Source organism: Callionymus lyra, chromosome 18 (genome assembly GCF_982586985.1).
Source record: "Callionymus lyra chromosome 18, fCalLyr1.hap1.1, whole genome shotgun sequence".
Lineage (NCBI taxonomy): Eukaryota > Metazoa > Chordata > Actinopteri > Syngnathiformes > Callionymidae > Callionymus > Callionymus lyra.
The window spans coordinates 19,589,952-19,614,828 of NC_141835.1; the positions used below are offsets into that span (position 1 = coordinate 19,589,952).

General features: G+C 37.9%; 2 protein-coding genes across 6 annotated transcripts; one reads left to right on the forward strand and one right to left on the reverse strand.

Moving 5' to 3' along the window:
• The first annotated feature begins 203 nt into the window (after positions 1 to 203).
• On the forward strand, positions 204 to 1,112 carry LOC148060877 (fatty acid-binding protein, brain-like). The gene is made up of 4 exons (XM_087779567.1): positions 204 to 299; positions 444 to 616; positions 706 to 807; positions 984 to 1,112. Exons 1-4 carry the CDS (start codon positions 230 to 232, stop codon positions 1,032 to 1,034), a joined length of 396 nt encoding a protein of 131 aa, XP_087635693.1. The 5' UTR covers positions 204 to 229; the 3' UTR covers positions 1,035 to 1,112.
• A 952-nt stretch (positions 1,113 to 2,064) lies between these two features.
• On the reverse strand, positions 2,065 to 23,626 carry LOC148060878 (uncharacterized). Of its 5 annotated transcripts, XM_087779492.1 has the most exons (28): positions 23,338 to 23,625; positions 21,206 to 21,403; positions 21,057 to 21,140; positions 20,891 to 20,995; positions 20,006 to 20,161; positions 19,791 to 19,934; positions 19,577 to 19,720; positions 18,943 to 19,086; positions 18,748 to 18,867; positions 17,660 to 17,764; positions 17,544 to 17,588; positions 17,425 to 17,472; positions 16,985 to 17,011; positions 15,075 to 16,510; positions 14,867 to 14,987; positions 13,981 to 14,040; positions 13,765 to 13,908; positions 7,043 to 13,672; positions 6,879 to 6,974; positions 5,821 to 5,916; positions 5,471 to 5,512; positions 5,363 to 5,404; positions 5,136 to 5,180; positions 4,959 to 5,021; positions 4,705 to 4,752; positions 4,585 to 4,626; positions 4,464 to 4,529; positions 2,065 to 4,396 (listed from the first exon to the last, which is right to left on the reverse strand). In XM_087779492.1, the coding sequence occupies exons 1-28, from the start codon at positions 23,348 to 23,350 to the stop codon at positions 4,311 to 4,313; spliced, it is 10,350 nt and encodes a 3,449-aa protein (XP_087635618.1). In that variant the 5' UTR covers positions 23,351 to 23,625; the 3' UTR covers positions 2,065 to 4,310. The 5 variants fall into 5 exon arrangements, with proteins under 5 accessions (XP_087635618.1, XP_087635617.1, XP_087635620.1 ...); XM_087779491.1 differs by having other exon boundaries at positions 14,867 to 16,510; XM_087779494.1 differs by lacking the exon at positions 18,943 to 19,086 and having other exon boundaries at positions 14,867 to 16,510; positions 23,338 to 23,626.
• Positions 23,627 to 24,877: the final 1,251 nt, after the last annotated feature.

Sequence of the window (24,877 nt, forward strand, 5' to 3'; positions counted from 1 at the left end):
GCATTAGCTTTTAATCGCAATATCATAGCTTAACAAAAGCTTAACATAAGTACTTATTTAAATGCCATTGTGCACCACTCTCAAATAATCAGCCAATCACATTCACTCTTCTGCTGCGTCAACCAATGAGATTGTAGATGTCCCTGTGAAAGCCCGCCTCCCCTGGCTATGAATCTGGCTGCAAGTCCTTGGTGAGTCTGTCTCTCCTCTGACTGAGTCCTGCTTCAACATGGAGGCTTTCTGTGCGACATGGAAGCTGGTGGACAGCCAGAACTTTGATGACTACATGAAAGCTCTTGGTGAGTACAAGCAGAACTTGTTTAAGAGTATTTAAAACTATTAAGAGACTTGTATATATATGTATACACAATCAATATATAAATGTGAGATTCATTTTTTTTAATGTCATTGATGGAAAAATAAGTTCTCACCTGCGTCGACAGGTGTTGGATTTGCGACAAGGCAAGTGGGGAACGTGACCAAACCCACGGTGGTGATCAGCCTGGAGGGAGACAAGGTGGTGGTGAAGACCCTCAGCACCTTCAAGAACACTGAGATCTCTGCCAAGCTCGGGGAAGAATTTGACGAGACCACGGCCGACGATCGACACGTCAAGGTCAGACCAGACCCCCCCCCCCCCCGACTGTCATCTTGACTCATTAAAGCTTTTTTAAATGCAACTTTTATTCCGGTTTGAACTCACAGAGCACCTTCTCCATGGAGGGAGGTAAGTTCATGCATGTGCAGAAGTGGGACGGCAAGCAGAGCACATTTGTCCGAGAGATCAAGGACGGGAAGATGGTGATGGTGAGTGTGTAGGATATGATGTTATTACCTTTTATTACATGTAGATAACATGTCCACAGCGGAGTGTTAAAGTTTAATTAGCATACAGCAGATATGCTGCTGATTACATCAGCAATAAAACTGTCGTTCTTCAGCGCCACCTTGTGATTTTCACACCCTCCGTCTCTGACCCTCAGACTCTGTCGTTCGAGGGAGTCCAGGCCGTCCGCACCTACGAGAAAGCCTGAAGCGGCGCCAACGATATATAGGTCAGCATTAGTTCATCGACTGTTCCCAAACTGCAAAAAATAAAAGTTTCTACTCGACATCGTCGTGGTGTGAATGGTGGGAACAGAAGTGACCCTTGTCAGTGGTCACTCGCAGGTGACAGCTGCAGGGCGTGGAGGGGGGCGGGGGGGGTGACCAGTGAACCCAGGGAGGAGTCAACATCCTTCAGTGACTTCCAGATGGTCGGAGAGGAGGGGGTGATGTCATCGGCCTCGGAGTGATCTCCTCTAAGTTGTGGGGTCATGACGTGGCGACATCGTTCGATGCTCGTCGACCAACCGTGACTGGACACGGATCCTGGCACGACGGCGACGATGCAGGAACGCTGCCAAACGCTCGCTCGGCTTCTGGTCCAAATCCAATAATAGTAGAAGAGAGAAGAACCTTGTTTTCCTCACGCTCGCACCACAATGTTGATCAACAACGTCCTTTTTGTACGAAAACTTTCGTCTTCGTGACCGGAATCGACAGACGCTCCTTGTCGGAAGAACAATGGTCGTGTTTCCCCAGAGCTCCGCAGGATTCTCCTCTGATAGGAATCTGTGTCAGTGGTGTGAGGTGACCTGCAGTAACCTCGCAATGCTGTTAGAGAAGACTTGGTTTGTGCTCATTGGTGGAGAGGATATGACCACAGCAATCACCTGATCGTGAACAAACCTAGCTTTAACTTGAACCTGAACTTAAGATAAGTGACATTAAATGTATACGTATAAGCGTGTCATGAACATAAAACTAAAAATACATCCACACAACTGCACCTGTAACTTGAATGATTCATTCGATGTAGTTTAATGTTTATTTATTCCTGTGTAATCTTTTGTGAGTTGGAGAAACTGTCCTGATTCACTTGAGCTCATGTTGAATTAAAACCTTGCGTACAAAGCTCACAGTGTTCAACCAAAACACTGACTGTTAATCCCTTCAGCAAAATGAGGTCAAAGATTTTTTTGATTTTAAAAAAAATGATATAAAGAAACACAACGAAAACAATTTGAAAAACTAAACTTTTAATCTACAATTCCAACTATGAACAAGCAAATGAAAGTCAAACGTGTTTACAAAGAGATTTCCTTTCACTGATCGGTACATTCAATTCATTCTTGTACACTTTCAAGATCTCTTGCACTTATTCACTTAATAAAATGTGTGACGCAATAACAGCATCCATCCAGACTCACTGGTGACTAAAACACTTCTTAATATGCTAAACCACCAAAGTTACTTTTCAGAACCAAAATACAAATAATTGAAAATACATTTCTTCTTCAAAGTCAGTGCTTTGAATTCTCAGTAAATAAATAAAGATTGCACTTGTCTTTGTGATTTGACTATATTTAAACGACATTAACATTAAATTATTAATCTGGCAACACAACTACGCACCCGCCAGTTACAGCATCGTGACCACCTGCCTCACATCACTCGTGTGTCTCAGTGTTTTCTCTCTCGCCACAAAACTTCAGCTCCTGTGTGAGATGTTCAGCATCAGCAGTGGTCAGTGGCAGCCATTGAGCATCACAGTGCATTCTATGTTATGACTTTGATGCTCTTTAATTGCACTTGGGAGTTTTATTTATGTTGATTCCCTCAGATTATAATCTGTTCATGCAGCATTTTGAGGAAAACATAAATATATATACTCTTATGAAGTTAAATACAACTTCTAAAACACAAAAAACAAAATGGCGCCCGTGTACCTTCAGTAATCTTTAAAAAATGTACCTTCCTGTCAGATAAAATTTAATTTATCTCGTGTCTATTATAAAGAACGCCATTTAAAACTACAATATTTCACTACTTTATCCTGAAAAGATTAGGCGACGGTGCCTACGAATGGTGGTTGTCGCCCCCTGTGGCTGAACAGAGTACAGCACAGCCTGGATACAGTAAATTTCATTTTTATAAAACAGAAAATTTCAAAACGACTATTACATTAAAAAAAACAATGTTTAGCAAATATTTGTCTTTAAATTGTCAGTTTCAAAAGGCATTAACACGGAAGTAAACGTGTATAATGCTGATAAAAGTTGTTGATGTTGAGCACCTGTGCACATTGACATTTACAGGTCAATTTAATACAATTCTCAGTTTGTTTACTTCTTTAAAGCTCATCTGTTCATGACAGTAAAGTATATAAATCGATGTACAGTAGGAAGATCATAAAAGGCGAGCTCCAGAAAGTCTCTGAAGGATTCGCTATTAACCACTAGGTGGTGTTGTCCAATTTCTGGACCCAATTCCTACCAGTGGTCTTCAACCATGTTTGATGCAGACGAGCTTAGTTAACAGCTGTGTATTGATTGGTTAATAAGTAAGCATGACTACAAACAGTTTGGATTTGTTTCCCTTCAGTAAAAGTGTGTTTTAACGCCGCAGTTAAGAACGAGTCGTTGAATCATTATAGAAGATTCGGTTTGTTTTCTTGCTCCCTCTGCTGTTAGAAAGTTGTAACTGCGTACTTGTTGCCGTTAAAATAATAGCTTGAGTCCGACTGTGCTAGTTGTGATTGTTCAAAATTGAAACAAATCGTCTGGAAATTGTAAAGTAAAAAGAGACGTCACGTGGTGCAGTTTTAAGATTGATCAGTGCTGAACACTGACGTCACAATACAAACTTACCAGCGATTAAGAACTGCAGTTGTCATAGCAACGAATGTCCCTGTGCCACTCAACTGTTCTCATCTCTCTTGATTTTTGTTTTAAAAAACACAAGTGCAAGAAAGTAATACCTCACCACAGTCAGTGGTGGTATTTGGTCTTAAACATTCCAGGGCCTAGTTTGGCCCCTAGAGAATGGGCCTCGATGTTCGATAAGACTTCATGTCAGTGTGACCGGGAGCTCTCGTGTATGCTGCCACGTCATTCCTTTGAAACGTCTAAAATAACTTATTTACATTAAACGCCAAATTGTTTTTAATGTTAATCCTTAAGAAAAAAATTAATTTCTTTCCGACCCCTCCATCTAAAACGGCCTCTTCGTGTGGCCCCTTTTGAGCTGTTATCACTTTAATGTAAGGCCCCTGATGTGTTATATAAAATAAAACAGTAACATAAAATCAATAAAATTAGAAAGGAATGACCATGGCTGCATATATTTGGTACGAGAGCTCAACCAAGTCTGGAAATAAGTAAATAAGTAGGTCCGTCATCAGACATCCTCCTCTGCTGAAGGTCAGCTGTGGTCAGACTGTCTACCTGGACCTTTGTCGTTAATAGTGAAGCTACTAAGTTGTTGCTTTAGATCTGGAGCGGAGAGAAAGCGTAGAAAGGAAACTGAGCCTCGTCCTCGTCCACGAAGAAACACTGGAAGTACGGGAGGTCGTCTGCAGGGAGAGTTTTCAGTGTTTCAGGTTTAGAGTCTACGAGGAACTGTAGAGAAGATCAACTCACCCTCCATCAACAGGTCATCAGGCAAAGCTGGCTCTGACTCTTTGGCTGACGTCTTCTCCGCTTTTTCTGAAAATATTAATTTAATGAACATAAATCATTTTTGTTTGGACCATCACTCTACCTTTCTTAGCGGGCTCCTGAATCTCCCTAAGAACCCGGCCCTCTGCAAGAGAATCAGAATAAGACGATATTGGATTTTTTAAATCTTCATATTGGACCACAGCAAGAAACCTTTGTATACCTTTAGCTTTCTCCTGCTTTGACATCTTCTTCTCAACTTTTTCTGTAACTGAAATGATTGTACTTGTATTACTGAACTAAATTATTTAAAAGAGCTATTTAAACGCTGTATTCGTAAGCCTAAAGATTAGGTCCTGCACAAAAGGTCAAAGGTTAAAACCCTTAAACTTAAAACCATCCATGCACCTGTGTAAACAGCATCTTTAAAACTTTACAAAGTGTGTAATATAGTTTTAACTTCAACATAATTCCTACCTTTCCTCAATGGTTCTCTCTTTCCTTTCTCCTTCGTTTCATTTTTGCTTACAGCTTTCTCTTCTGTAAGTAAAATAGATTCATAAAAATCAACTTAAACTGTCAATGTATTGTTTATTTAATGCAGAATAATTTAAACTAATAATAATAAATATAACTGCATAGGAAATGTTTTACCTGGTTTTGTGCGCAGCTGCTTCGGTTTCTGTTTCGTAACCTCAGCTGCAAACAAACAAACCAAAAATGCAAAATAATGAATAGATTGTGGAGGAATAGAAAGATATTTTTGTGTTTTCACCGACTTGTCAGAGTAACGTCATGAATGAAAACGTGTTTAACTCGACCCAACACTCAACACACAGTAAAACCATGTAAAGCCTTTTCTCACACAGTCTCAGGGTTACCTTTTTTCAGGATGGCAGGTTGAGGCTTCCCTTTTGCATCATCTGTTTAAGAAAGATGTGATTGAATATTGTCACTATTACACATGTTGATTCCATCGAGTCTTTTACCTTTTTTGGAAGGAGTCGCCTTTGCCTTCTCCTTCGGAACATCTGTGATCAAAACAAGAGTTCAAATGTAGCTTTACGTTTACGTTTAAATTAGTTATATTTTTTAACTGTGTTTCTGGCTCCCCCAGTGTAAGAACAGTGTAACTGCAACGGCGTGCCTCCTATGTTGCCCCGTTGTCACTGACAGCATTTTTTTTGACAGCATGTTATGTGTTGTTGTTTTAATTTATCAGCTGAATCACATTAGCAACGCCCTGTTGGAACACCTAACTGGTTTACAGATTAAGGTGTCGATGGCTTCTTGAGTTTCTTCTAAAATGTCTTTTGAATGAATGTATCATATTACCAACCTGCTGTTGTGACATTAACTCGCTCTTTTGATAGGACTTTGACTGCAGGCTTTCTGGCAGTTTTTCCCAGCCTGACAGACTTCTTTGCCTCAACAGCTAAATGTGAAGATAAAAAGATCATTATAAAAATAATAGTTGACCAGGTTTACTGCTATGATGGAAAGAAAAACCTTAAAGGGCACCTAATGTGAAAACCCAACTCTCCTGACTTATCCACATGTTGTAAATGTTGAAGGTGTCCTCTTCAAAATGCAGCAGGTCATTCATCATGACGTTGCTCCGTTTTGAAGTTATAACATAATAGAGTTCTACCCCGTCTGAAATCTCGCCAAACGAGATCACAGTTTAAATTATACATTCTGACATCACTCTGGTGGAGGTGTCCTCCCCTAGAAGCTCAAAATCAGTTAAATACCTACATGTTAATCGTGAAACAAAACAAATATTTATGTAAACATGGTGAGAGTTTTTTCTGCCTTTAGGTGTTTTTGTAATGTGTACATTAAGCAGCAAACCTTATTTTTTTTTATTCGTTTTTAATGTACAAAACGGGAATTTCAGGGGTGAGTTTGAATTTTACGTGAGTCCTTGAATGCAACTTTTGTGACCAATCAGAGCAGAGTGGGCGTTCTCAGACAAAACAGCACATTTTAAGTAGGCGGGGCTTAAGCGTATTTTCTAATGTAAATATCTTTATTAAAGAGAGAGTTTTGTACAAAAAGAAACATACTGATGAGTATAATAGAGGTCCTAGAACAATTTAAGAGACAATTAAATCAGCACATTAGGTGCCCTTTAAGATTTGTTCATATGTTTTGTGTAAAATGTCGTCTGCTAGAGAAGCATTTCAATTATATCGAAGCATGTTTAACTTGCAAGTTGCTTAACCAACATCCTTCTGCAGATAGTGTTGGCTATAAAAAAAAGAGGAAGTTTGAGTAAATAGATACAAACCAGTGGATGTCAAGAGAACACAAGTTAAAACTACCTCTCTACAGCTCAGTGACCAAAATTATATTTTTTAAAGCCACTCGGTTTTCAACCGAAGTCTGTCTCACCTTCTGTTGTCACATTAAGTTGTTCTTTCTTCAAAGGAGATGAAACTCTTCTCCTCGTTATTCTGACCCCCTTTACAGTTTGTCTGGCTTGAGACTCTGGAATAAAATAAAAAGTATTGGAGTTCCAAGTCAAGGACAACATTGTCAGAACATCAAAATCTTACCTTTCTTCGCGTCTCTTTTCTTCAGAGGTTCTTTGGCCTCTATTCTAGGCTCTTCTTTTTCAGGTTTGGATTTTGGTGTTTCTTTCGAAGTCTTTTTTGCTTCAACATCAGAGATTGGTGATTTTTTACCGACTGTCTTTTCTTTTGTCGTCTTTTCTACAACCTTTTCTTTTGTGGAAAACTGTTTTACGGGCTTTTTAGACTCTGGTAACTTTTCTTTTGACACTTTCTTTGATATATCTTTATCTAATTCTTTGGGTTCTACTTTGGGATGTTTCCTCACATCTTCTTTTACATAGGGTTGTACCACAGTCTTCTTTTCCTTTAATGGTAGTGTGATGTTTTTCTCTTCCCTGTGGAGTTTCCTAACCTTGACTATCCTGATTGGTTTCCTCTCGTCGCTTTTCTTTGGTACCACTTTGTCTCCCTGGACAGATTTCATGTCCTTTTCGTCTGTAGTTTTGGCATGTTTGTCTTCTTTTGGTGGAACATTCTCTTTTCCCACTTTCTGGGCGGCTTTAGCAGACTTTTTTACTTCTTTTTTGTCTTCTTTCACAGTTTCCTTAACAGTTTCCGTTGTCTTGGATGGTTTCTTAATATCCTTTTCTTTGAGTAAGGCTAATCTCTTGACTTCCATTTCATCTTTTACCAAGGTATGTTTGTCTGATTTCTTAATTTCTGCTTCTTCTTTATGCTCTTTCTTGGCTTTTGGATCCTCTTTGACAAGTTGGGACACCTTAGCAGATTCCAGCTTTTCTTTCGGTTTTTCTTTAGCCAATGTCTTTACCTCCTTGTCCTCTTTAAGGGGCTGTTTCTTCTCTTCTTTGAGTGGCTGCATTGATTCAGTTTTTTCTTTCTTGACATCAATCAGTGGTTTGTGATGTTTTAAGACATGATCCTTCTTGGCATCTTTCGAAGGTGTCTTGTCTTTGTCTTCTCTTTCTGTAACTCTCTTAGCGTCTTTCCCAACCTCAGACTCGTCCTTGTCTTTCAAGGGTTTTTTCAGTTCCTTTTCCTTTATGCGTTTCTTAGAGCCTTCGTCTCCCTTCTCCGATATTCTTTCCTCTTTAATAACTTCAAGAGGTTTCTTTCTATCAACTTTGAGAGAATCAGTTTTTTTGGCCCGAGTTTCTTCTTCTTTGGTTTTTAACACTTTGGATGGTTTCTTTGGATCCTTAACTTCTTTAACTGGTACTTGAATGTGCTTCTCTTGTTCTCTCTCTTTTTTGATTGGTTTCTTTGTCTCCCTTGCTTCCTCAGATGTTACATTTACCTTCTTTCCTTGGATTTGGCTCTTTACTTTTGGCACAACCTCAGATGGTTTCTTAATGCCCTTTTGTTCTTTAGGTTTTGGCTTCACTTCCATCTTTGCTTTTGTAGCTTGTTTGGCTTCCGTCTCCACTTTGGCTGGTTTTATAGAGCGTGTTACTTCTTTGACTCCTTTAGTTTGTTTTGTTGGTTTCTTGACTTCTGCCTTTTCTGTGCTTGGTTTTTCCTCCTTCTTCAGAGGTTTAGCTTCTTCCTTTTCTGTAATTGAAATCTCTGAGGCTGCGTCTTTGGTTTTTTTCTTTGGTGACTCTTTTTTCAGAGCTTTTATGGTTCCTTCCTTTGTGTCCTTGCTAAGTTTCTCTGCTTTTGTTGTCATCTTGTCCTCCTTCTTTTCTTTGGTTTTAATAGTAATCTCCTTCTTTTCTTGTGGTTTCTTATCTTCTGTCTTCTCTATGATTTCTTTCTTTGTTTTTTCTTTTTCCTGTTTCTTGACTTCTGCCTTTTCTTTAGTTGGTGTCTTCTCCCTTTCGGCCAATGGTTGAGCTTCTTCAGATTTTTCTCTTGGCTCCTGACCCAGCTTCTCTGCTTTGGTTGGTGTCTTGTCCTCCTTCTTTCCTTTGGTTTTTATGGTAGCTTCCAGATTTTCTGGTTTCTTGTCTTTAATCTTGTCTTTGGTGTCTTTCTTAAGGACCTCTCCTCCAGGTATTTTCACAGCTTTTACAGCTTCTTCCTTTGGCTTTTGGCTCAACCCTTTCTCCGCTTTTATTGCTGTTTTGTCCTTATTTTCTTTGGTTTTAAAAGTAATCTCCTTCTTTTCTTGTGGTTTCTTATCTTCTGTCTTCTCTACGGTTTCTTTCTTTGTTGTTTCTTTTTCCTGTTTCTTGACTTCTGCCTTTTCTGTGGTTGGTGGCTTCTCCTTTTTGGCCAATGGTTTAGCTTCTACAGATTTCTCTGTTGGCTCCTGACCCAGCTTCTCTGCTTTGATTGGTGCCTTGTCCTCCTTCTTTCCTTTGTTTTTTGTGGTAGCTTCCAGAATTTCTGGCTTCTTGTCTTTGGTTTCTTTCTTTAGGACCTCTCCTTTAGGTATTTTCACTGCTTTTACAGGCTCTTCCTTTGGTTTTTGACTCAACATTTTCTCTGCCTTGATTGGTGTTTTTTCCTTCTTTTCTTTTGTTTTAATAGTAGCCTCCTCATCTTTTTGTGATTTCTTGACTTTGTCCTTGTCTCCAGTTTCTTTTTTAGTTTTTTCTTTTGCTGGTTTCTTGACTTCTGCCTTTTCTATAGTTTGTTTCGTTTCCTTTTTGTCAGGAATCTTTGCCTTTTCCTTTTCCATCAATACAATATTTGAATCAATTACTTTAGTTTCATTCTTTGGTATCTCTTCAGGTTTTTTCTGAGATTTTTCTCTTGACTCCAGACTCAACTTCTCTGTTTTGATTGATGTCTTGTCCTTCTTTTCTTTGGTTTTCAAGGTAGTTTTCTCCTTTTGTGGCTTCAATCTTCTCTTTGATTCTTTCTCTTTTACCTCTCCTTCAAGTAATTGTGGAGTTTTTACAGGTTCTTCCTTTGGCTTTTGGCTCAACCTTTTCTCCGCTTTGATTGCTGTTTTGTCCTTCTTTTCTTTGGTTTTAAAAGTAATCTCCTTCTTTACTTGTGGTTTCTTGTCTTCTATCTTCTCTATGGTTTCTTTCTTTGGTTTTTCTTTTATTTGTTTCTTGACTTCTGCCTTTTCTGTGGTTGGCTGCTTCTCCTTTTTGGCCAATGGTTTAGCTTCTTCAGATTTCGCTCTTGGCTCCTGACCCAGCTTCTCTGCTTTGATTGATGCCTTGTCCTCCTTCTTTCCTTTGGTTTTTGTGGTAGCTTCAAGAATTTCTGGTTTCTTGTCTTTGGTGTCATTCTTTAGGACCTCTCCTCCAGGTATTTTCAAAGCTTTTACAGGTCCTTCCTTTGGCTTTTGACTCAACAGTTTCTCTGCTTTGATTGGTGTTTTTTCCTTCTTTTCTTTTGTTTTAATAGTAGCCTCCTCAGCTTTTTGTGATTTCTTGACTTTGTCCCTGTCTCCAGTTTCCTTTTTGGTTTTCTCTTTTACTGCTTTCTTGGCTTCTGCCTTTTCTGTGGTTTGTTTCTTCTCCTTTTTGATCAGTGGTTTAGCCTCCTCTCCCTTTGTTGTTGTTGGAAGCTTTGCATCCTTGTCTTTAATTTTCATCTTTGGTACCTCTTTTTCAGGCTTTTCCTGAACTTTTTCTTTTTGCTCTTGTTTCAGCTTCTCCGCTGCAATTGGTGTCTTGTCCTCCTTGTCTTTGGTTGTTTTAGAAATCTTCTCTTTTTGTGGCTTCTTGTCTTCGCTCTTCTCTTTTGTTTCTTTCTTTGTTTTTTCTTTTGCTGGTTTCTTAACTTCTGCCTTTTCTATAGTTTGTTTCTTTTCCTTTTTGTCGGGAATCTTTGCCTTCTCCTTTTCTCTCAATAGAATATTTAAATCAATTACTTTAGTTTCATTCTTTGGTATCTCTTCAGGTTTTTTCTGAGATTTTTCTCTTGGCTCAGGACTCAACTTCAATGCTTTGATTGATTGCTTGTCCTTCTTTTCTTTGGTTTTAAAGGTAGTTTTCACCTTTTGTGGCTTCTCGTCTTCAATCTTCTCTTTTGTTTCTTTTTCCGTTATTTCTTTTGCTGGTTTCTTGACTTCTGCCTTCTCTATGGTTTGTTTCTTTTCCTTTTTGTGGGGAATCGTTGCCTTTTCCTTTTCTCTCATTAGAATATTTAAATCAATTACTTTAGTTTCATTCTTTGGTATCTCTTCAGGTTTTTTCTGAGATTTTTCTCTCGGCTCCAGACTCAACTTCTCTGCTTTGAGTAATGCCTTGTCCTTCTTTTCTTTGTTTTTCAAAGTGGTTTTCACCTTTTGTGGCTTCTTGTCTTCAATGTTCTCTTTTAATTCTTTCTCTTTTACCTCTCCTTCAGGTAATTGTGGAGCTTTTACACGTTCTTCCTTTGGCTTTTGGCTCAACCTTTTCTCCGCTTTAATTGCTGTTTTTTCCTTCTTTTCTTTGGTTTTAATAGTAGCCTCCTCATCTTTTTGTGATTTCTTGACTTTGTCCTTGTCTCCAGTTTCCTTTTTGCTTTTCTCTTTTGTTGGCTTCTTGACTTCTGCCTTTTCTTTCCTCAGTTTCTTTTCCTTTTCGGCCAGTGGTTTAGCCACTTCTTCTTGTCTTTCAGGTTTTTTCTGAATTCTTTCTTTTGGCCCTTGGCTCAGCTTTTCTGCTTTGTCCTTCTTTCCTATCGTTGTTACAGTAGTTTTCGCCTTTTGTGGTTTCTTGTCTTCACTCTTTTCTTTGGATTCTTTCCCACCCTTTTCTCTTGCTGGTTTCTCGAACTCTGCCTTTTCTATCATTTGTTTCTTCTCTGTTTTGTTCAGAAGTTTGACTTCCTTCTTTTCTCTAAGTGGAATATGTGAGGCAATAATAGTTTTGTTCTTTGGTATCTCTCTTTCAGATGTTTTCTGAGCTTTAACTGTTTTTTCTTTTTGCTCGTGGCTTAACTTCCCTTTTACAATTGGTGTCTGGTCCTTCTTCTTGTCTTTGATTGTTATAGAAGCCTTCTCTTCTTTTGGGGATTTCTTGTCTATGATCTTCTCTTTGGTTTCTTTCTTTGTTTTTTCTTTAGCTGATTTCTTAACTTCTGCTTTTTCTAAAATCGGTTTCTTCTCCTTCTTCGCCAATGGTTTGGCCTGGCTTTCTTCTGTAGTAGAAATCTTTGAGCCCTTATCTTTAGTTTCCTTCTTTGGTACGTCTCTTTCAGGTTTTTTCTGAACTTTTTCTTTCGGCTCTTGGCTCAGCTTCACTGCTTCTGTTGGTGGCTTGTCCTCCTTTTCTTTGGTTAATACAGTAGTTCTCTCTTTTTGTGGTTTCTTGTCTTCAATCTTGTCTTTGGTTTCTTTCTTACCCTTTTCCTTTTCTGGTTTCTTGACTTCTGCCTTTTCTATGGTTAGTTTCTTTTCCTTTTTGTCGGGAATCTTTGCCTTTTCCTTTTCTATCATTAGTATATTTGAATCAATTACTTTAGTTTCATTCTTTGGTATCTCTTCAAGTTTTTTCTGAGATTTTTCTCTAGGCTCAAGACTCAACTTCTCTGCTCTGAGTGATGGCTTTTCCTTCTTTTCTTCGGTTTTCAAGGTAGTTTTCACCTTTTGTGGCTTCTTGTCTTCAATCTTCTCTTTTGATTCTTTCTCTTGTACCTCTCCTTCAGGTAATTGTGGCAGAAGCTTAGCTTTCTCCTTTTCTGTAATTGGAATCTTTACACCTTTGTCTTCAGTTTCTTTCACCTCTCCTTCAAGTTTTTTCTGATCTTTTACCACTTCCTCTGTTGGCTTTTGGAACACTTCTTTTCCACCTGCCCGCTTTGCCAACTTCTTTGCTTTGATTGGCTCCTTCTTTTCTTTAGTAGTAGTTTTAGCCTCCTTCTCTTTTTGTGGTTTCTTATCTTCACTCTTCTCTTTGGTTGGTTTCCTGTCGTCCTTTTCTTTGACCTGTGTTTTGGAATCCACCTTATCTTTGGTCTCTTTCTTTGTTTTTATTTCCTCTTTGATTTGTTTCTTGCCCTCCTTTACTTTAACAGATGTTTTCACACCAATGTCATGTTGGGTTTCATTCTTTGCTTCTTTTACTATCCTGGCTGGTTTCATAGCCTTAAACACTACTTCAACAGGCTTCTTCACCCTTTTCTCTTGTTTAGTTGTTGGTGTTTCCTTCTTTTCTTTGGTTGCTTTCTTAGCCTCCACCTTCTCTTCAGTTTGTGTTTTGGCTGCTACCATCTCTTTCAGTGTTGTCTTGTCTTCTTTCTTGTCCCTGGATTCTTTATCAGGCTTCTTCCTTTGTGACTCATCTTTGATTGGTTTCTTGGGTTGGTCTGTTTTGGTTTCTACCTTTATTTCCTTTTCGGCTGGCATTTCCTTAGGCACCTTCTTTTCTGTTATTTCCTTGGCCTGAAGCACTTCCTTGGATTTTCTGGTCGTCTTATCCTTGATGACAGCCTTTGCTTCCAAGTCTCCTTTCGGTAGTTTAACCTTCTTTTCTTCTTTTTTCGTGAGCTTCTTGAGTCGCTTTTCTTCTGTGGGTTTTCTGTCTTTGGGAGGTTTTGCAGCCTCTTTCTTAGATTCTTTGTCATCTTTAGCTTTTGTCTTGACCGGTTTCTCCTCTTTTGAGAGTATTTTGTCTGTAACTTCTCTCCGCAAAGATTCCTCGTCAACTTTCCTTCTTAGGGATGAAAGATGTTTCTTTACCACTTGAGGTTTCTGGACCAACTTTCCTTGAGTGGCATTTGACATTTGCTTCTCCTTTAGTAAGCTCTTCGTGGACGGTACTTCTAAAAGAAAAAAGGGACATTATGTGTTAAATATTGAGTGTTTAATGGTTCTCTTTATTGTATATCTAATGACTTTATGTCTTTATTTCTACCTTTGTGCTTATCAGACTTTTTAATTTTATCTTCAGCCTTTTGCTTAGCTTTAAGATGCTTATCCTCTGTAACATGGGTGATCTCTTTATCTTTGGTCTTCTCTTCTTTTTTCTCCTCCAGTTCAGTTTCTGATGCTTTCAAATCTGTACACATAAAATCAAAATATTGAGAACAAACATCCTTGTTATAGTGAATGTTTTGTCATTTATTTTTACCTTTCATGACAGCATCTTTTACTTCTTTTATCACATGTCTTTTCTTTGCATCTTCAAGAACTGTGTACCACGAATGGATGTTAAACACATTTAAACATCACACAGAGTGTGTCGTATGTAGAAATCAAGGATATTGTTCAGTTAACACAACCATGCTTGCAAAGGCACTACTTGCACTTCAGCAATGAAAAATACATTTTAAATAAATGAAAAAGACATCATGGGATTGGAGGGTAAATATGATGATTGAAAATGATAGCAGGTTATGTGACAGCCAGTGTACACAACAATTCTTTTGCCATTCAATCATTAAGGAATGACTCTGTTACAAAATTAATAATTTGCTATAGAGATACGACTGAAAGATTTTAAATGATCTGTTTGAATTTTCTTTTCTTCATTTAAGAAAAACTTGAAAAGTACAACCCATTGTAATCTACATGTGTGCTGTTATTACTAAAGCTAAATATATTTAATAAATATACAATGGGAATTCCTCTTCACAAAACATATTTACTGCCTTTCATTTGTTTATTATATAGGTTTTTCTTAAGTTATAGATGTTTTACAAAGGCAAATTCAGTTTTTAGACGATAGAATATATTGCCACCAACCAGTAAGCATCAATGATGCTTATACAGTTGTTTACAGACATATAGCACTTACTAAAATACACTGAGCACAGTTATTAGAACTTAGAAGTTCTTAGCGGTCAAGTCGTCTACAGTTGCAGAGTTAAAACAACTGAGAAGCAACATGAAGCGCTCAAACAACCAGAGCTACTGCACGGTGGAGGTATGTTTAGCTAATCTGGTTAATGGCATTTGTTTTGTTTAACCTTATTACCGTCTAACAAGGAATCATTTGGTCAAAATCAAAATTGTACCTTTGACTGCATGTTTGTCGTCAATTTCTTGGCGAGCGAATCTGGATCTGGGTCTCCGGACTCTTACAAGAGGGACATTCCTCTTTCGTTTGGGTTCAGGTTTGCTGCTCTTCTTCTCCTTCTGGTGATCAATGATGTTCAGTTTTTTCTCCTCCTCCTGCTCCACTTCTTTCTCCTCCTTTCTGGCCTCTACAATTTCTGCTGTTACCTCATGAGCTTCAACCAGGTCTTCCAGAGTTGTCTCCTCCTCTTCTTCTTCCTCCTCCTCCTCTTCCTCTTCATGAGACATAATCAGATCATCTCCTGATATTTCCTCTTCTTCATCCTCCTTCTCACGAGACTCAATCAGATCTTCTTCTGGTTTCTCCTCTTCCTCTTCCTCATCCTTCTCCTCACGAGACTCAATAAGATGTTCTTCTGGTTTCTCTTCTTCCTCTTGCTCATCCTCCTCCTCCTCACGAGACTCAATCAGATGTTCTTCTGGTTTCTCCTCTTCCTCTTCCTCCTCCTCCTCCTTCTCACGAGATTCATTCAGATCTTCTGGTTTCTTCTCTTCTTCTTCATCCTCCTCCTCACGAGACTCAATCAGATCTTCTGGTTTCTTTTCTTCTTCTTCATCCTCCTCTTCCTCATGAGACTCAGTCAGATCTTCTTCGGGTTTATCTTCTTCTTCTTCATCCTCCTCCTCCTCATGAGACTCAATCAGATCTTCTGGTTTCTTCTCTTCTTCCTCCTCCTCCTCACGAGATTCAATCAGATCTTCTGGTTTCTTTTCTTCTTCTTCATCCTCCTCCTCCTCAAGAGACTCAATCAGATCTTCTGGTTTCTTTTCTTCTTCTTCATCCTCCTCCTCCTCATGAGACTCAGTCAGATCTTCTTCTGGTTTATCTTCTTCTTCTTCATCATCCTCCTCCTCCTCATGAGACTCAATCAGATCTTCTGGTTTCTTCTCTTCTTCTTCATCCTCCTCCTCCTCATGAGACTCAGTCAGATCTTCTTCTGGTTTATCTTCTTCTTCTTCTGCCTCCTCCTCCTCCTCCTCACAAGACTCAATCAGATCTTCTTTAGGTTTCTCCTCTTCTTCCTCCTCAGGAGACTTAATCAGATCTTCTGCTCGTTTCTCATCTTCTTTTTCATCCTCCTCCTCATGAGACTCAATCAGATCTTCTTCTGGTTTCTCCTCTTTTTCTTCATCCTCCTCCTCATGAAAACTAATCAGGTCTTCCTCAGGATTCTCCTCCTCTTCTTTCTCCTCCTCATAAGACTCAATCAGATCTGTTTTTGTTCCTTCTTCCTCCTCTTCCTCCAGCTCTTCATCAGCTTGATCCAGATCGTCCTCTTCTGCCTCCATACCAGCATCTACTCGATCCTCTGCATGTGTATCCTCTTCAAAAAGTTCTGCTTTGAGCTCGTCCTCCACATCAACAGGCATTTCCTCATCTTGCTCTTCATCCTTGTTGGCTTCTAGATCGGCTTCGGTCTCCTTTTCTTCATCCTCCTCTAGTTCCAGTGCCTGATCTTCCTGCCTGCTAAGGTTGACTTGATCCTGGCTGCCCTGCTGCTCTACTGTCTTCCTTTCATCTTCAGAAATGAGGACTTCTTCCGCCTCCTGCAACCTCTTTTCCTCGAGGACTGATTCTTTCACTAGTGATGCGATATTGAGAAGTTCATTCTCACGTGAGGGATTGTGGTGCAATTAACATTGTTGTGAAGTTAACACAGAGATTGATGTCATTACAATAATGTTGTTACAGTCAAATGTGTACACCACATCCTACCATGGATCACATGTTTCATTTTTCTGGTAGGAATGTGATGTAGACATTCATGCACGAAAGACTAATAATATTTGAGACATTCTGTTTTATCATATCCAATAAAACAATACACGTGAAGAAGCTCTATTCCAATTTACTTGGACATCATAGTACTATTGCCAAGTCAACTTCCAGACAGCATGCTGCATCAGTCAAGTTGCGAAAAATTGTAAAGCCAGACACTGAAATGAAAATGATGTGCATAGGCTAGCTCTGCTAAGCACTGACACACAATGTTAGTGTTCATTTCAGTACATAAGGGAACAATTTTATTGAAGTAATCTGAAGAGTAACACCTTACCTTTATCGAAAGATGGAAGAAATTCACCTTTAAAGAAAAAAAAAATAGCTGTTGGCGAAACTAGCCAAAATACCTTTTGATAGACACAAAATCAAATGGCTGCTGAAGATGGAAATATAAATGGTGTGTTTAAAAGCATTTAGCAGCCAAAAGAACTGACACAATGAAAAAATGTAACATAAGTTCCACATGTAATAAAGGCAGATGATCTGAAATTGACTGTTCTGGTAGACTTTTGATTATCTAGTCATGTTACTGCTGTGTTAAAGACAATGGTCGGAAATCTTATCTGGTGCAGCTTATACACAACATTAAGGAAACAAATGATAATTTGAACTACAGCTACAAAAACTAACAAGACAAGAAGACTAAGAAATAAGTATAATAATATATATATATTATAATATATATAATAATATAATAATGTTTCCATAGCTTACCTTTACGTCTGATCAAAGGTAGATCAGATGAAGATCCATCAGAGTCAACTAGAAAATCAGTAAAAATAATAATCATTAAAAGAAAATATACATAAGCCTTAATTTACAAGAATTCAGACCTTTTTGATCAGTGATGCCATCTGCTGATTTAGCATCAGGTTCACCTTTAGTTATAAAAAGAAGCAACATTGTTATTGCTTACATTTATTTGGGAATTTTCTTTAAATATCCATACCCTGTTGTCCAACAATCATGCCAGACAGATAAGCCATGAGTAAATCTTTGCTCTCAGTGAACTCCAACACGGCTTCCTCCAAGACTTTCATCGGGTCAGTGGGAACTTGAAGAACAGAAAGTACGGACAATTATAAATACTTGTATAATGAGGTTTTCCACTTGGATCAGATGAGTTTGTTTCAACACATTTACCCACATATCTTACATGATTGAATGATAATAACTTACTTTTAACCTTGACATATGGTAAGATACATTTATACTTATTTAGCCTTTTTTTTTTTTTACAATATTTTAATATATCTGTATAGTAAAAAATACAATAAATTATATGTTTATTAAATAATAACACTTACATTTATTAAATTAAATCCTAAAATTGTTTCCATTGCAGATACAGTATGTTTGCATTTTTGCATTAAAAAATGTATTGAGACAAATTGTCATGTGTTTTGATTGTCTAAGCGCTTTGTGACCCTGGTCTCGAAAAGCGCTATATAAATAAATATTACTTACTTACTTACTTACTTATTATGGTTTATATGTCTTTTCACATCCTGTTTTTTACTTTATCGTGTTCCTTAGTTGACTAATAGCATTTGGCTGGACCTCATCTACAATCTAGAACCTACTTTATTTTTCTGTACTCTTGTAGTAGTTGTCTACCTATTGTATTTACCTGTTGGACCCTTTTGGATTTTTGCCTTCATTCATTCGTCTGTGCCTAAGTTCCTTAGTTTGTTCTGGTTACGTCGAGTATTTTAACCTCTGTGTTTTCTTTTCTGTTTTCAAGCTTCCAAATTCTCCTTTCTTTTCCTGTTTATTTCACTATTTTGATGGACGCTTTGGTTTTTTGGACTAGATATTGTTTTTTGTTGAATGTAATTTGGATTCTGTTGTCCATCAGATTTGTTATTTATTCCATGTTTTTTTTTGTTTGCTGACTACGATAGGTAGATAAATCTGAAGTTTTCTAACCATTTAAAAGCAAATCCAATGTTTTCAAAATAACAATGACACAATAAGGTACTTCTAATTCAACAGACACTAAAGTGTCTTGTCTTCTTATTTCATATGTAAACTCACCTTGATCTGCTATTGGTGATGAATAAACGTAACCAACAAGCAGGTTAATCTGTTCACCGACGATCTCTGCTGTTCTTTTCACAACTGACGTGGGACTGAATCCCAAAGTCTCCTTGACAGCTGAGAAAATATAAGCTCAGTCAATGATATAGTCGTCTAAAGTAGCTTCTTCTGAGTATTGAGTAGATTATTTACCCTCAAATGTGTCCAATATCACATCCAGGATTGAACAAAACACATCCTGGATGTATCCAGCCGGCCCACTTAAAAGGTCGTTAGTAGCATTAAAGATGTTCCGACCGATGACCACTGGGTCAATGAAGCTAATGTCAGTAGTTCCTTAGAAACACAACACAGTTAATGGGTTACAACGAAAATCAAGTATGATTATTCTGAATAAGCTCACATGCTTGTGATTTTACCAGGTCTTTCCTCCCTGCTGCCATCAGACTCCACAACAAGAACACACCAAGATAACTATTTAACTGCACCTCTTGTTATTTATGTAAATATGATTGTGTATATATTATATAGCGCAGATTTATCTTTTATTCTATTTAGATTTTCTTTCTCGTTTTTATTTCTGGGTGTTTTTATTTCTCTTGCTGTTGTTAAACCGAATTTCCCCTCGCGGGACTAATAAAGGTTTTCTGATTCTGATTCTGATTAAACAACCTTTTATGACCTTATGATCTGTTGTATCTATTATATCCAGTTTATTAGTTTTTCATTTTAGATTTGGTAAAAAACTTTTTTATTGATCACTTAAACTATTGAAAAATTACAAATGTTTATCCTGATTTCCCTCCCTTATTTGAATGTTTCATACCTTTTATCACTTCCAATGTGGTGTCCACGATGCTGCATAGAACATCCTGGATATATCCTGTGAATCCACCGACCATCTCATTGGTTGAGCTGAAGATATTTCGGCCCAACACCACTGGGTCCATGAAGCTAACATCAGTCGTCCCTGTGTGAAGACACCAAACCATAAGTTTGAGTTTGATGCGACAAAATGTTTCAAATGGGAAGGTTGGTACCTTTGATCGCATCCAAAATATAGTCCACAACTGCACAGAACACGTCCTTGATGTAGCCCACTATTCCACTGGTGAGCTCGTCCACAAAACCGAAGACGCCTCTGCCAATAGCCACCGGGTCGATGTAGCTGAGGTCCGCTTTTCCTGAGGTTGTTGTGAGATAAAAACTGTTAATGATGACAAAATAAATGTCGATTAAAAAGTCAGTGACGGACCTTTCTTCACGTCTGATGCGGTGCCCAGAGCCGCGTCCATAATAAAGCAGACAGAGTCTCTGATGGCTCCGACAAATCCATTGACCAAGTCATCGGTGACTTGAAACGCTCGACGTCCAATGACAACAGGGTCGACGTAACTCAGGTAGAAATTATCTGAGTGCAGAAGATTTTTTATAAACTCACAATTATAAACCTACAAACTCAGTGTTGCTTTGAGCTTTGAACCCAAGACCTTTCTGTTGTGAGGCAGAAGCACCTTCCAATCACACTGCTAACTAATATTCCTAAAAATGTATTCCTTTTTTTTAAATACACTATGGTTAACTAAGTCATTGTAAACCTCTGCAAACAAATTGATATCTATGTACCTGTTAAATGGTTGTATTATACACTTTTGATAATATTTTAAAACTTTATTTACCCCCGTGTTATCTCAGGGTCAAGGTGACCCAAGGCCCGAAAACAAATAATAATGATAATAATAATAATGTCTATTTTTATAGTGCCTTTCTAGACCAGGGTCACAAAGCGCTTTGACAGTCATGCAAAATGAAATTGTTTTATCCTTTGTGTTGCTTTGGGGTCAAGATGAACGAACTTCACCACCACATATGTATTTCTAGAAGCCAGGAAGGTCGTTCACCTTGACCCAAAAGCAACACAAATAATGAAAATATTAACATTTGTTTTCGGGTCTTTGGGTCACCTTGACCCAAGGGTTAATACTTTGACTCAAGCCGGGTGAGATGAGTGATAACAACTGTCTCCTGGACGATGAACATTAAGTGACACAATTTAGCTTATCTATGAAATGTATAAAAATGAACAAACTTTTGAACCCTTATAACTTCAAATTATAGCTTCAACTTGTTCTTCACTTGCCTTCCTCGTCTGAAAAGTAATGAACAAATTCGTCTTTTGCTTGAGTTATTTCTTCCGCCGCGTACGTCGCAGCAGACATGGGGTCGCTCAGGTCAGGTGCACATTCTAGAGACAGACAGGTTATTACAGACATATTCTGGTGTTTGTGAGCTTATCTGTTGGTCACCTTGAAACTTGTTGAGTAGACTGGACACTTCGTCCACAGCGTCATTCACAGCCTGAACCGGGTCCGTTATGATTTGTTGAATGTCTGAGGCATAAAGATTGTTGATTAAAAAGACCGACCAAAACCTTGTGCGATTGTTTTGGACTCACCGGGAACTGCTTTGTACTCCACAAAGTCGAACATGACCACACCCACCGTCAGCCAGGACAGCAGGGCGGCCAGAGCCACCAGCAGCTCCACGGACACTCTCAGCTTGTTGAGGAAGGACATGAGTTTGGACTTGAGAGAGCTCGGCGGTGGCGACGCCGCCCTGCTGGACCCACCACCTGCAGAGGAGCCCGAGGCTCCTGGGAAGGGGAAGAAATTAATGATGAAATGATGAAAGAAATGAAAGTTTAGTGCCTATATTAAAGACGAAAGCTCACCAAAGGAGAGACATATATCACAGCTGTGATTTAAAATTCAAAAATTTCCCCAGTGTAATTCTTATATGTTTTGTATTCATGCTAAATTATTTAATTCTATTATAGATAGTCTTTCGAATATATTATTATTTCATTTTATTTTTTACATTTTATGTCTACGGGTATATGCCCATACAGGCCAGACACACAACAACAACACAGTACATGCTCATTTCTGTCCTGGATTTACATTTTTCCTCCATAATTACTATTTTTAAACCCATATATACATCTCTTATATTATATTTATATTTGAAGGTTTTTACTACATGTACACCACAGGTCTGGGAGTTATGTGAAGAATTGACAATAGTGGTGTTTGGTTTGATTAACATCTTATCTCATTATTTTATTCTGTACTGACACCACAAAAATGCCTATTTTGGGTTTACAACGCTGGCAATAAATCCTATTTTTAATCATATTCAGATTCTGATTAATCCATTTTAGGGGGATTTTAATGTTGACCAAGATTTAAGTTGAGTTTTCAAAAGAGGGAGTGGTTTTATACAATATTTTGAGCCAGCTTAAGAATTAAACTAAAAAAAGAAATCCAGACTTTGTTCACAATAATTCCTGTTGGTTCTGTTTCGACATTACTGCTTCGCCAGCCAATTTGTTGAATATCCAACAAAGGAAAACGTTTTTTGTTTGAATGCAGGGTTTAGAGCATCCTTATTGAAGATTTAACACGTCTGTGTGTGTATGTGTTTGTGTTACATCACTTGAATAGTGATGTCAATAAAATGGTACAGTCATAATGTGCATTACTGTCGCAAATTAGTTTGGACGTCAAAATTGTGCAGTGAAAAGTCAAAATGATGATGATCAATCTTTAAAAAAACAATGTGTAATTGTTTTATTTCTAATGTTTGCCACTGAATCCTACATTTTCTCATCTGAACAGTTTTTTAAACAATGTTAGTCAAAACAAAAACAAACCTTCGCCACCTGAAGAAGAGCAATTCACAGTGTCCCTGACCTTGTATTAAGACAATTGTATTGTTTGATTTTTAAAATACATGTATTGAAGTAGCATGATCAATCAGGTTCCCACCTTTATTGTTAAAAACCTGACATTACTATATACTTCTTTATGTGCTGTTCAAAGCATTTTTTTTTATATATACTGTATATATATATATATATATATATATATTATATGCTTATTTTGTAGAATCCATGATTTACCATTTACTTCTTTCTGCGTTTTTAAGTGATTTAATTAAATATATTCTTAGGTTGTCAGTCGTTCCAAGTCGACTTCTCTTTCAGGACAAAATTAACACAGACCCTGGCTTAAAACTGAAGAACAGAAAGCTCAGCAGTCTCTCTCGCTTTAACACTTACAAACATAACTTGACATGACGACGCGTCACTTTTACATGACGACACTAACTTATTTTGTCATCAGTCAGATTATCTGTAACAAATTGGTTTCATTCACTAATAGGTGGATTCAATATTCAATAGAAATTAAAGTGTTTATCTTACGTTTGTGTGAATTAAACACTCTATCTTAAATTATACCAATAACTTTTGAGTGAGTAAATTATAATTCAGTAATTACTTATGTTATTCAACTATAATTGACGACATACCACTGATAGATTTCAGTCACACAAACATTTTCATGTCATATTGTGTAGCTGAGTTCCGACTGTAGTAGGTCACAGTAGAGAAACACTCTGGCTACATGATATCTTATTTATAGCAACAAACTTTCAACACATCTTCATAGAGGACATATAACTCCCTCACACTCTTCACTACACTGTTCTTGTGCTGGAGAACAGTCAATGTATACGAAAGCCTACCTTCTGCCTTCATGGTGATGCGTTGACTATCTTCGTTATAATCCCAAAAAGCTTGGATCAAGAACTTGGATTGATTGTGTCAATAATTCCAGCCGATCAGTTATTCCATTTCTACACCCAAGGCTTATTATCTGGCTTAAGAAATCCTTAGGATAAAGTAAACTTCAGTAAAAAAAAAAAGGGGGAAATAAAAAATAAAAAATTATGGTTCTATAGATGAATTTGGAGCTGCTGGGGTGGCAGCATGGCAGAGGTGGGTCCAGGGGACTGTGGGGGCCGAGAGAGCTGTGTGAGGAAGCAAAGAGCCCAGCTGAGTGTGGGGCTTGTCAGGGAAAGGGGGGACGGGAGCCCCGTGTTATTGGACCTCTCATGGGTATAGGTCAGAGCGGATCTCAGGCTGGCTTCACAGTAACATTATCCCACAGAAGGTCCAGTTATTCTTAGCTGTTCCCTGTCGGGCAGCCGCCTGTCAGGCCTTTTTTGGCGGTTGAAGGGTGTGTGGAAGATCATTTGGTGAAACTGAACTGCTGATCTTCTTCCACTCTGGAAAAAAACACTTTGTTTGAGATAGAAAAACAAATTGAAACGTACATTTGTTTTTAAACCTCCCTTCACTTTTACTGTCCATCCACCTTGATTTTAGCAACAAGACATTTTTAATATTTTACAGCTACATAGTCTGAACTCATCGTCAGTAACATATCAATAAGAGTTTAATTAGGGATTGACGCATTTCCTTTCCTACCCTCGCGAGACTTCCCGGAGCCAGAGCGGAGATCTCTCTTCATTGTGTTCAATGCCGAATCTGGCCTGTAACCAAGACCAACAGGCCAATGAAACCAAGGCAAACACAAATAAAGTTTGACCTACTTTAAATATGTTTTATGAACATATAACCAATGATGAAATCATCTGCAATGAAACAGTGGATTCCTTTCATTGAAACTTCACGATTGATGCTGTTGACCAAACATTATAAACCTGGCAATAATATTCCTAAAATTGCTTTTGTGAAAATGTTGGTTTTGTTTGTTGTTAGGATTGAAATATTTGGTATGGTAATCCAGGAATTCACGTCTAAAATGTAACTCTACAAAACTCTATTCATGTAGTTCTTCAGCAGAGAGAAAGTAATATTGTACCTTGCATTTAAAAGAAAAAGATGCTGAAACCTTCAGAGAACCAGATTCTTAGCCGCTAGTCTTCTTCTCTTCTGGTTATGCCAAATGCAAACTAGATTGTCACAGATATGGATAATCCAGTGTCAGAAGTAGTCTTCTCCAAAATATATTTATTTTCTTATAAAACTGTGCCACTTACCATAATCCGTAATCATATTTCATATTATGGGATCCATGAAATAAAATTAATAAATAGCAATAGCCCATCCTTATGATAAAAGAGCATTAAAAGTCCAACAGTAAACTGCAGCGTTTATTAAATGAAAGAAAACATTTTGAAAACCTTTTATTCATCTCATAAAAACACATATTCACCATTTTTAATGAACAACAAGTGTAAATCAATCAACATGTCAATA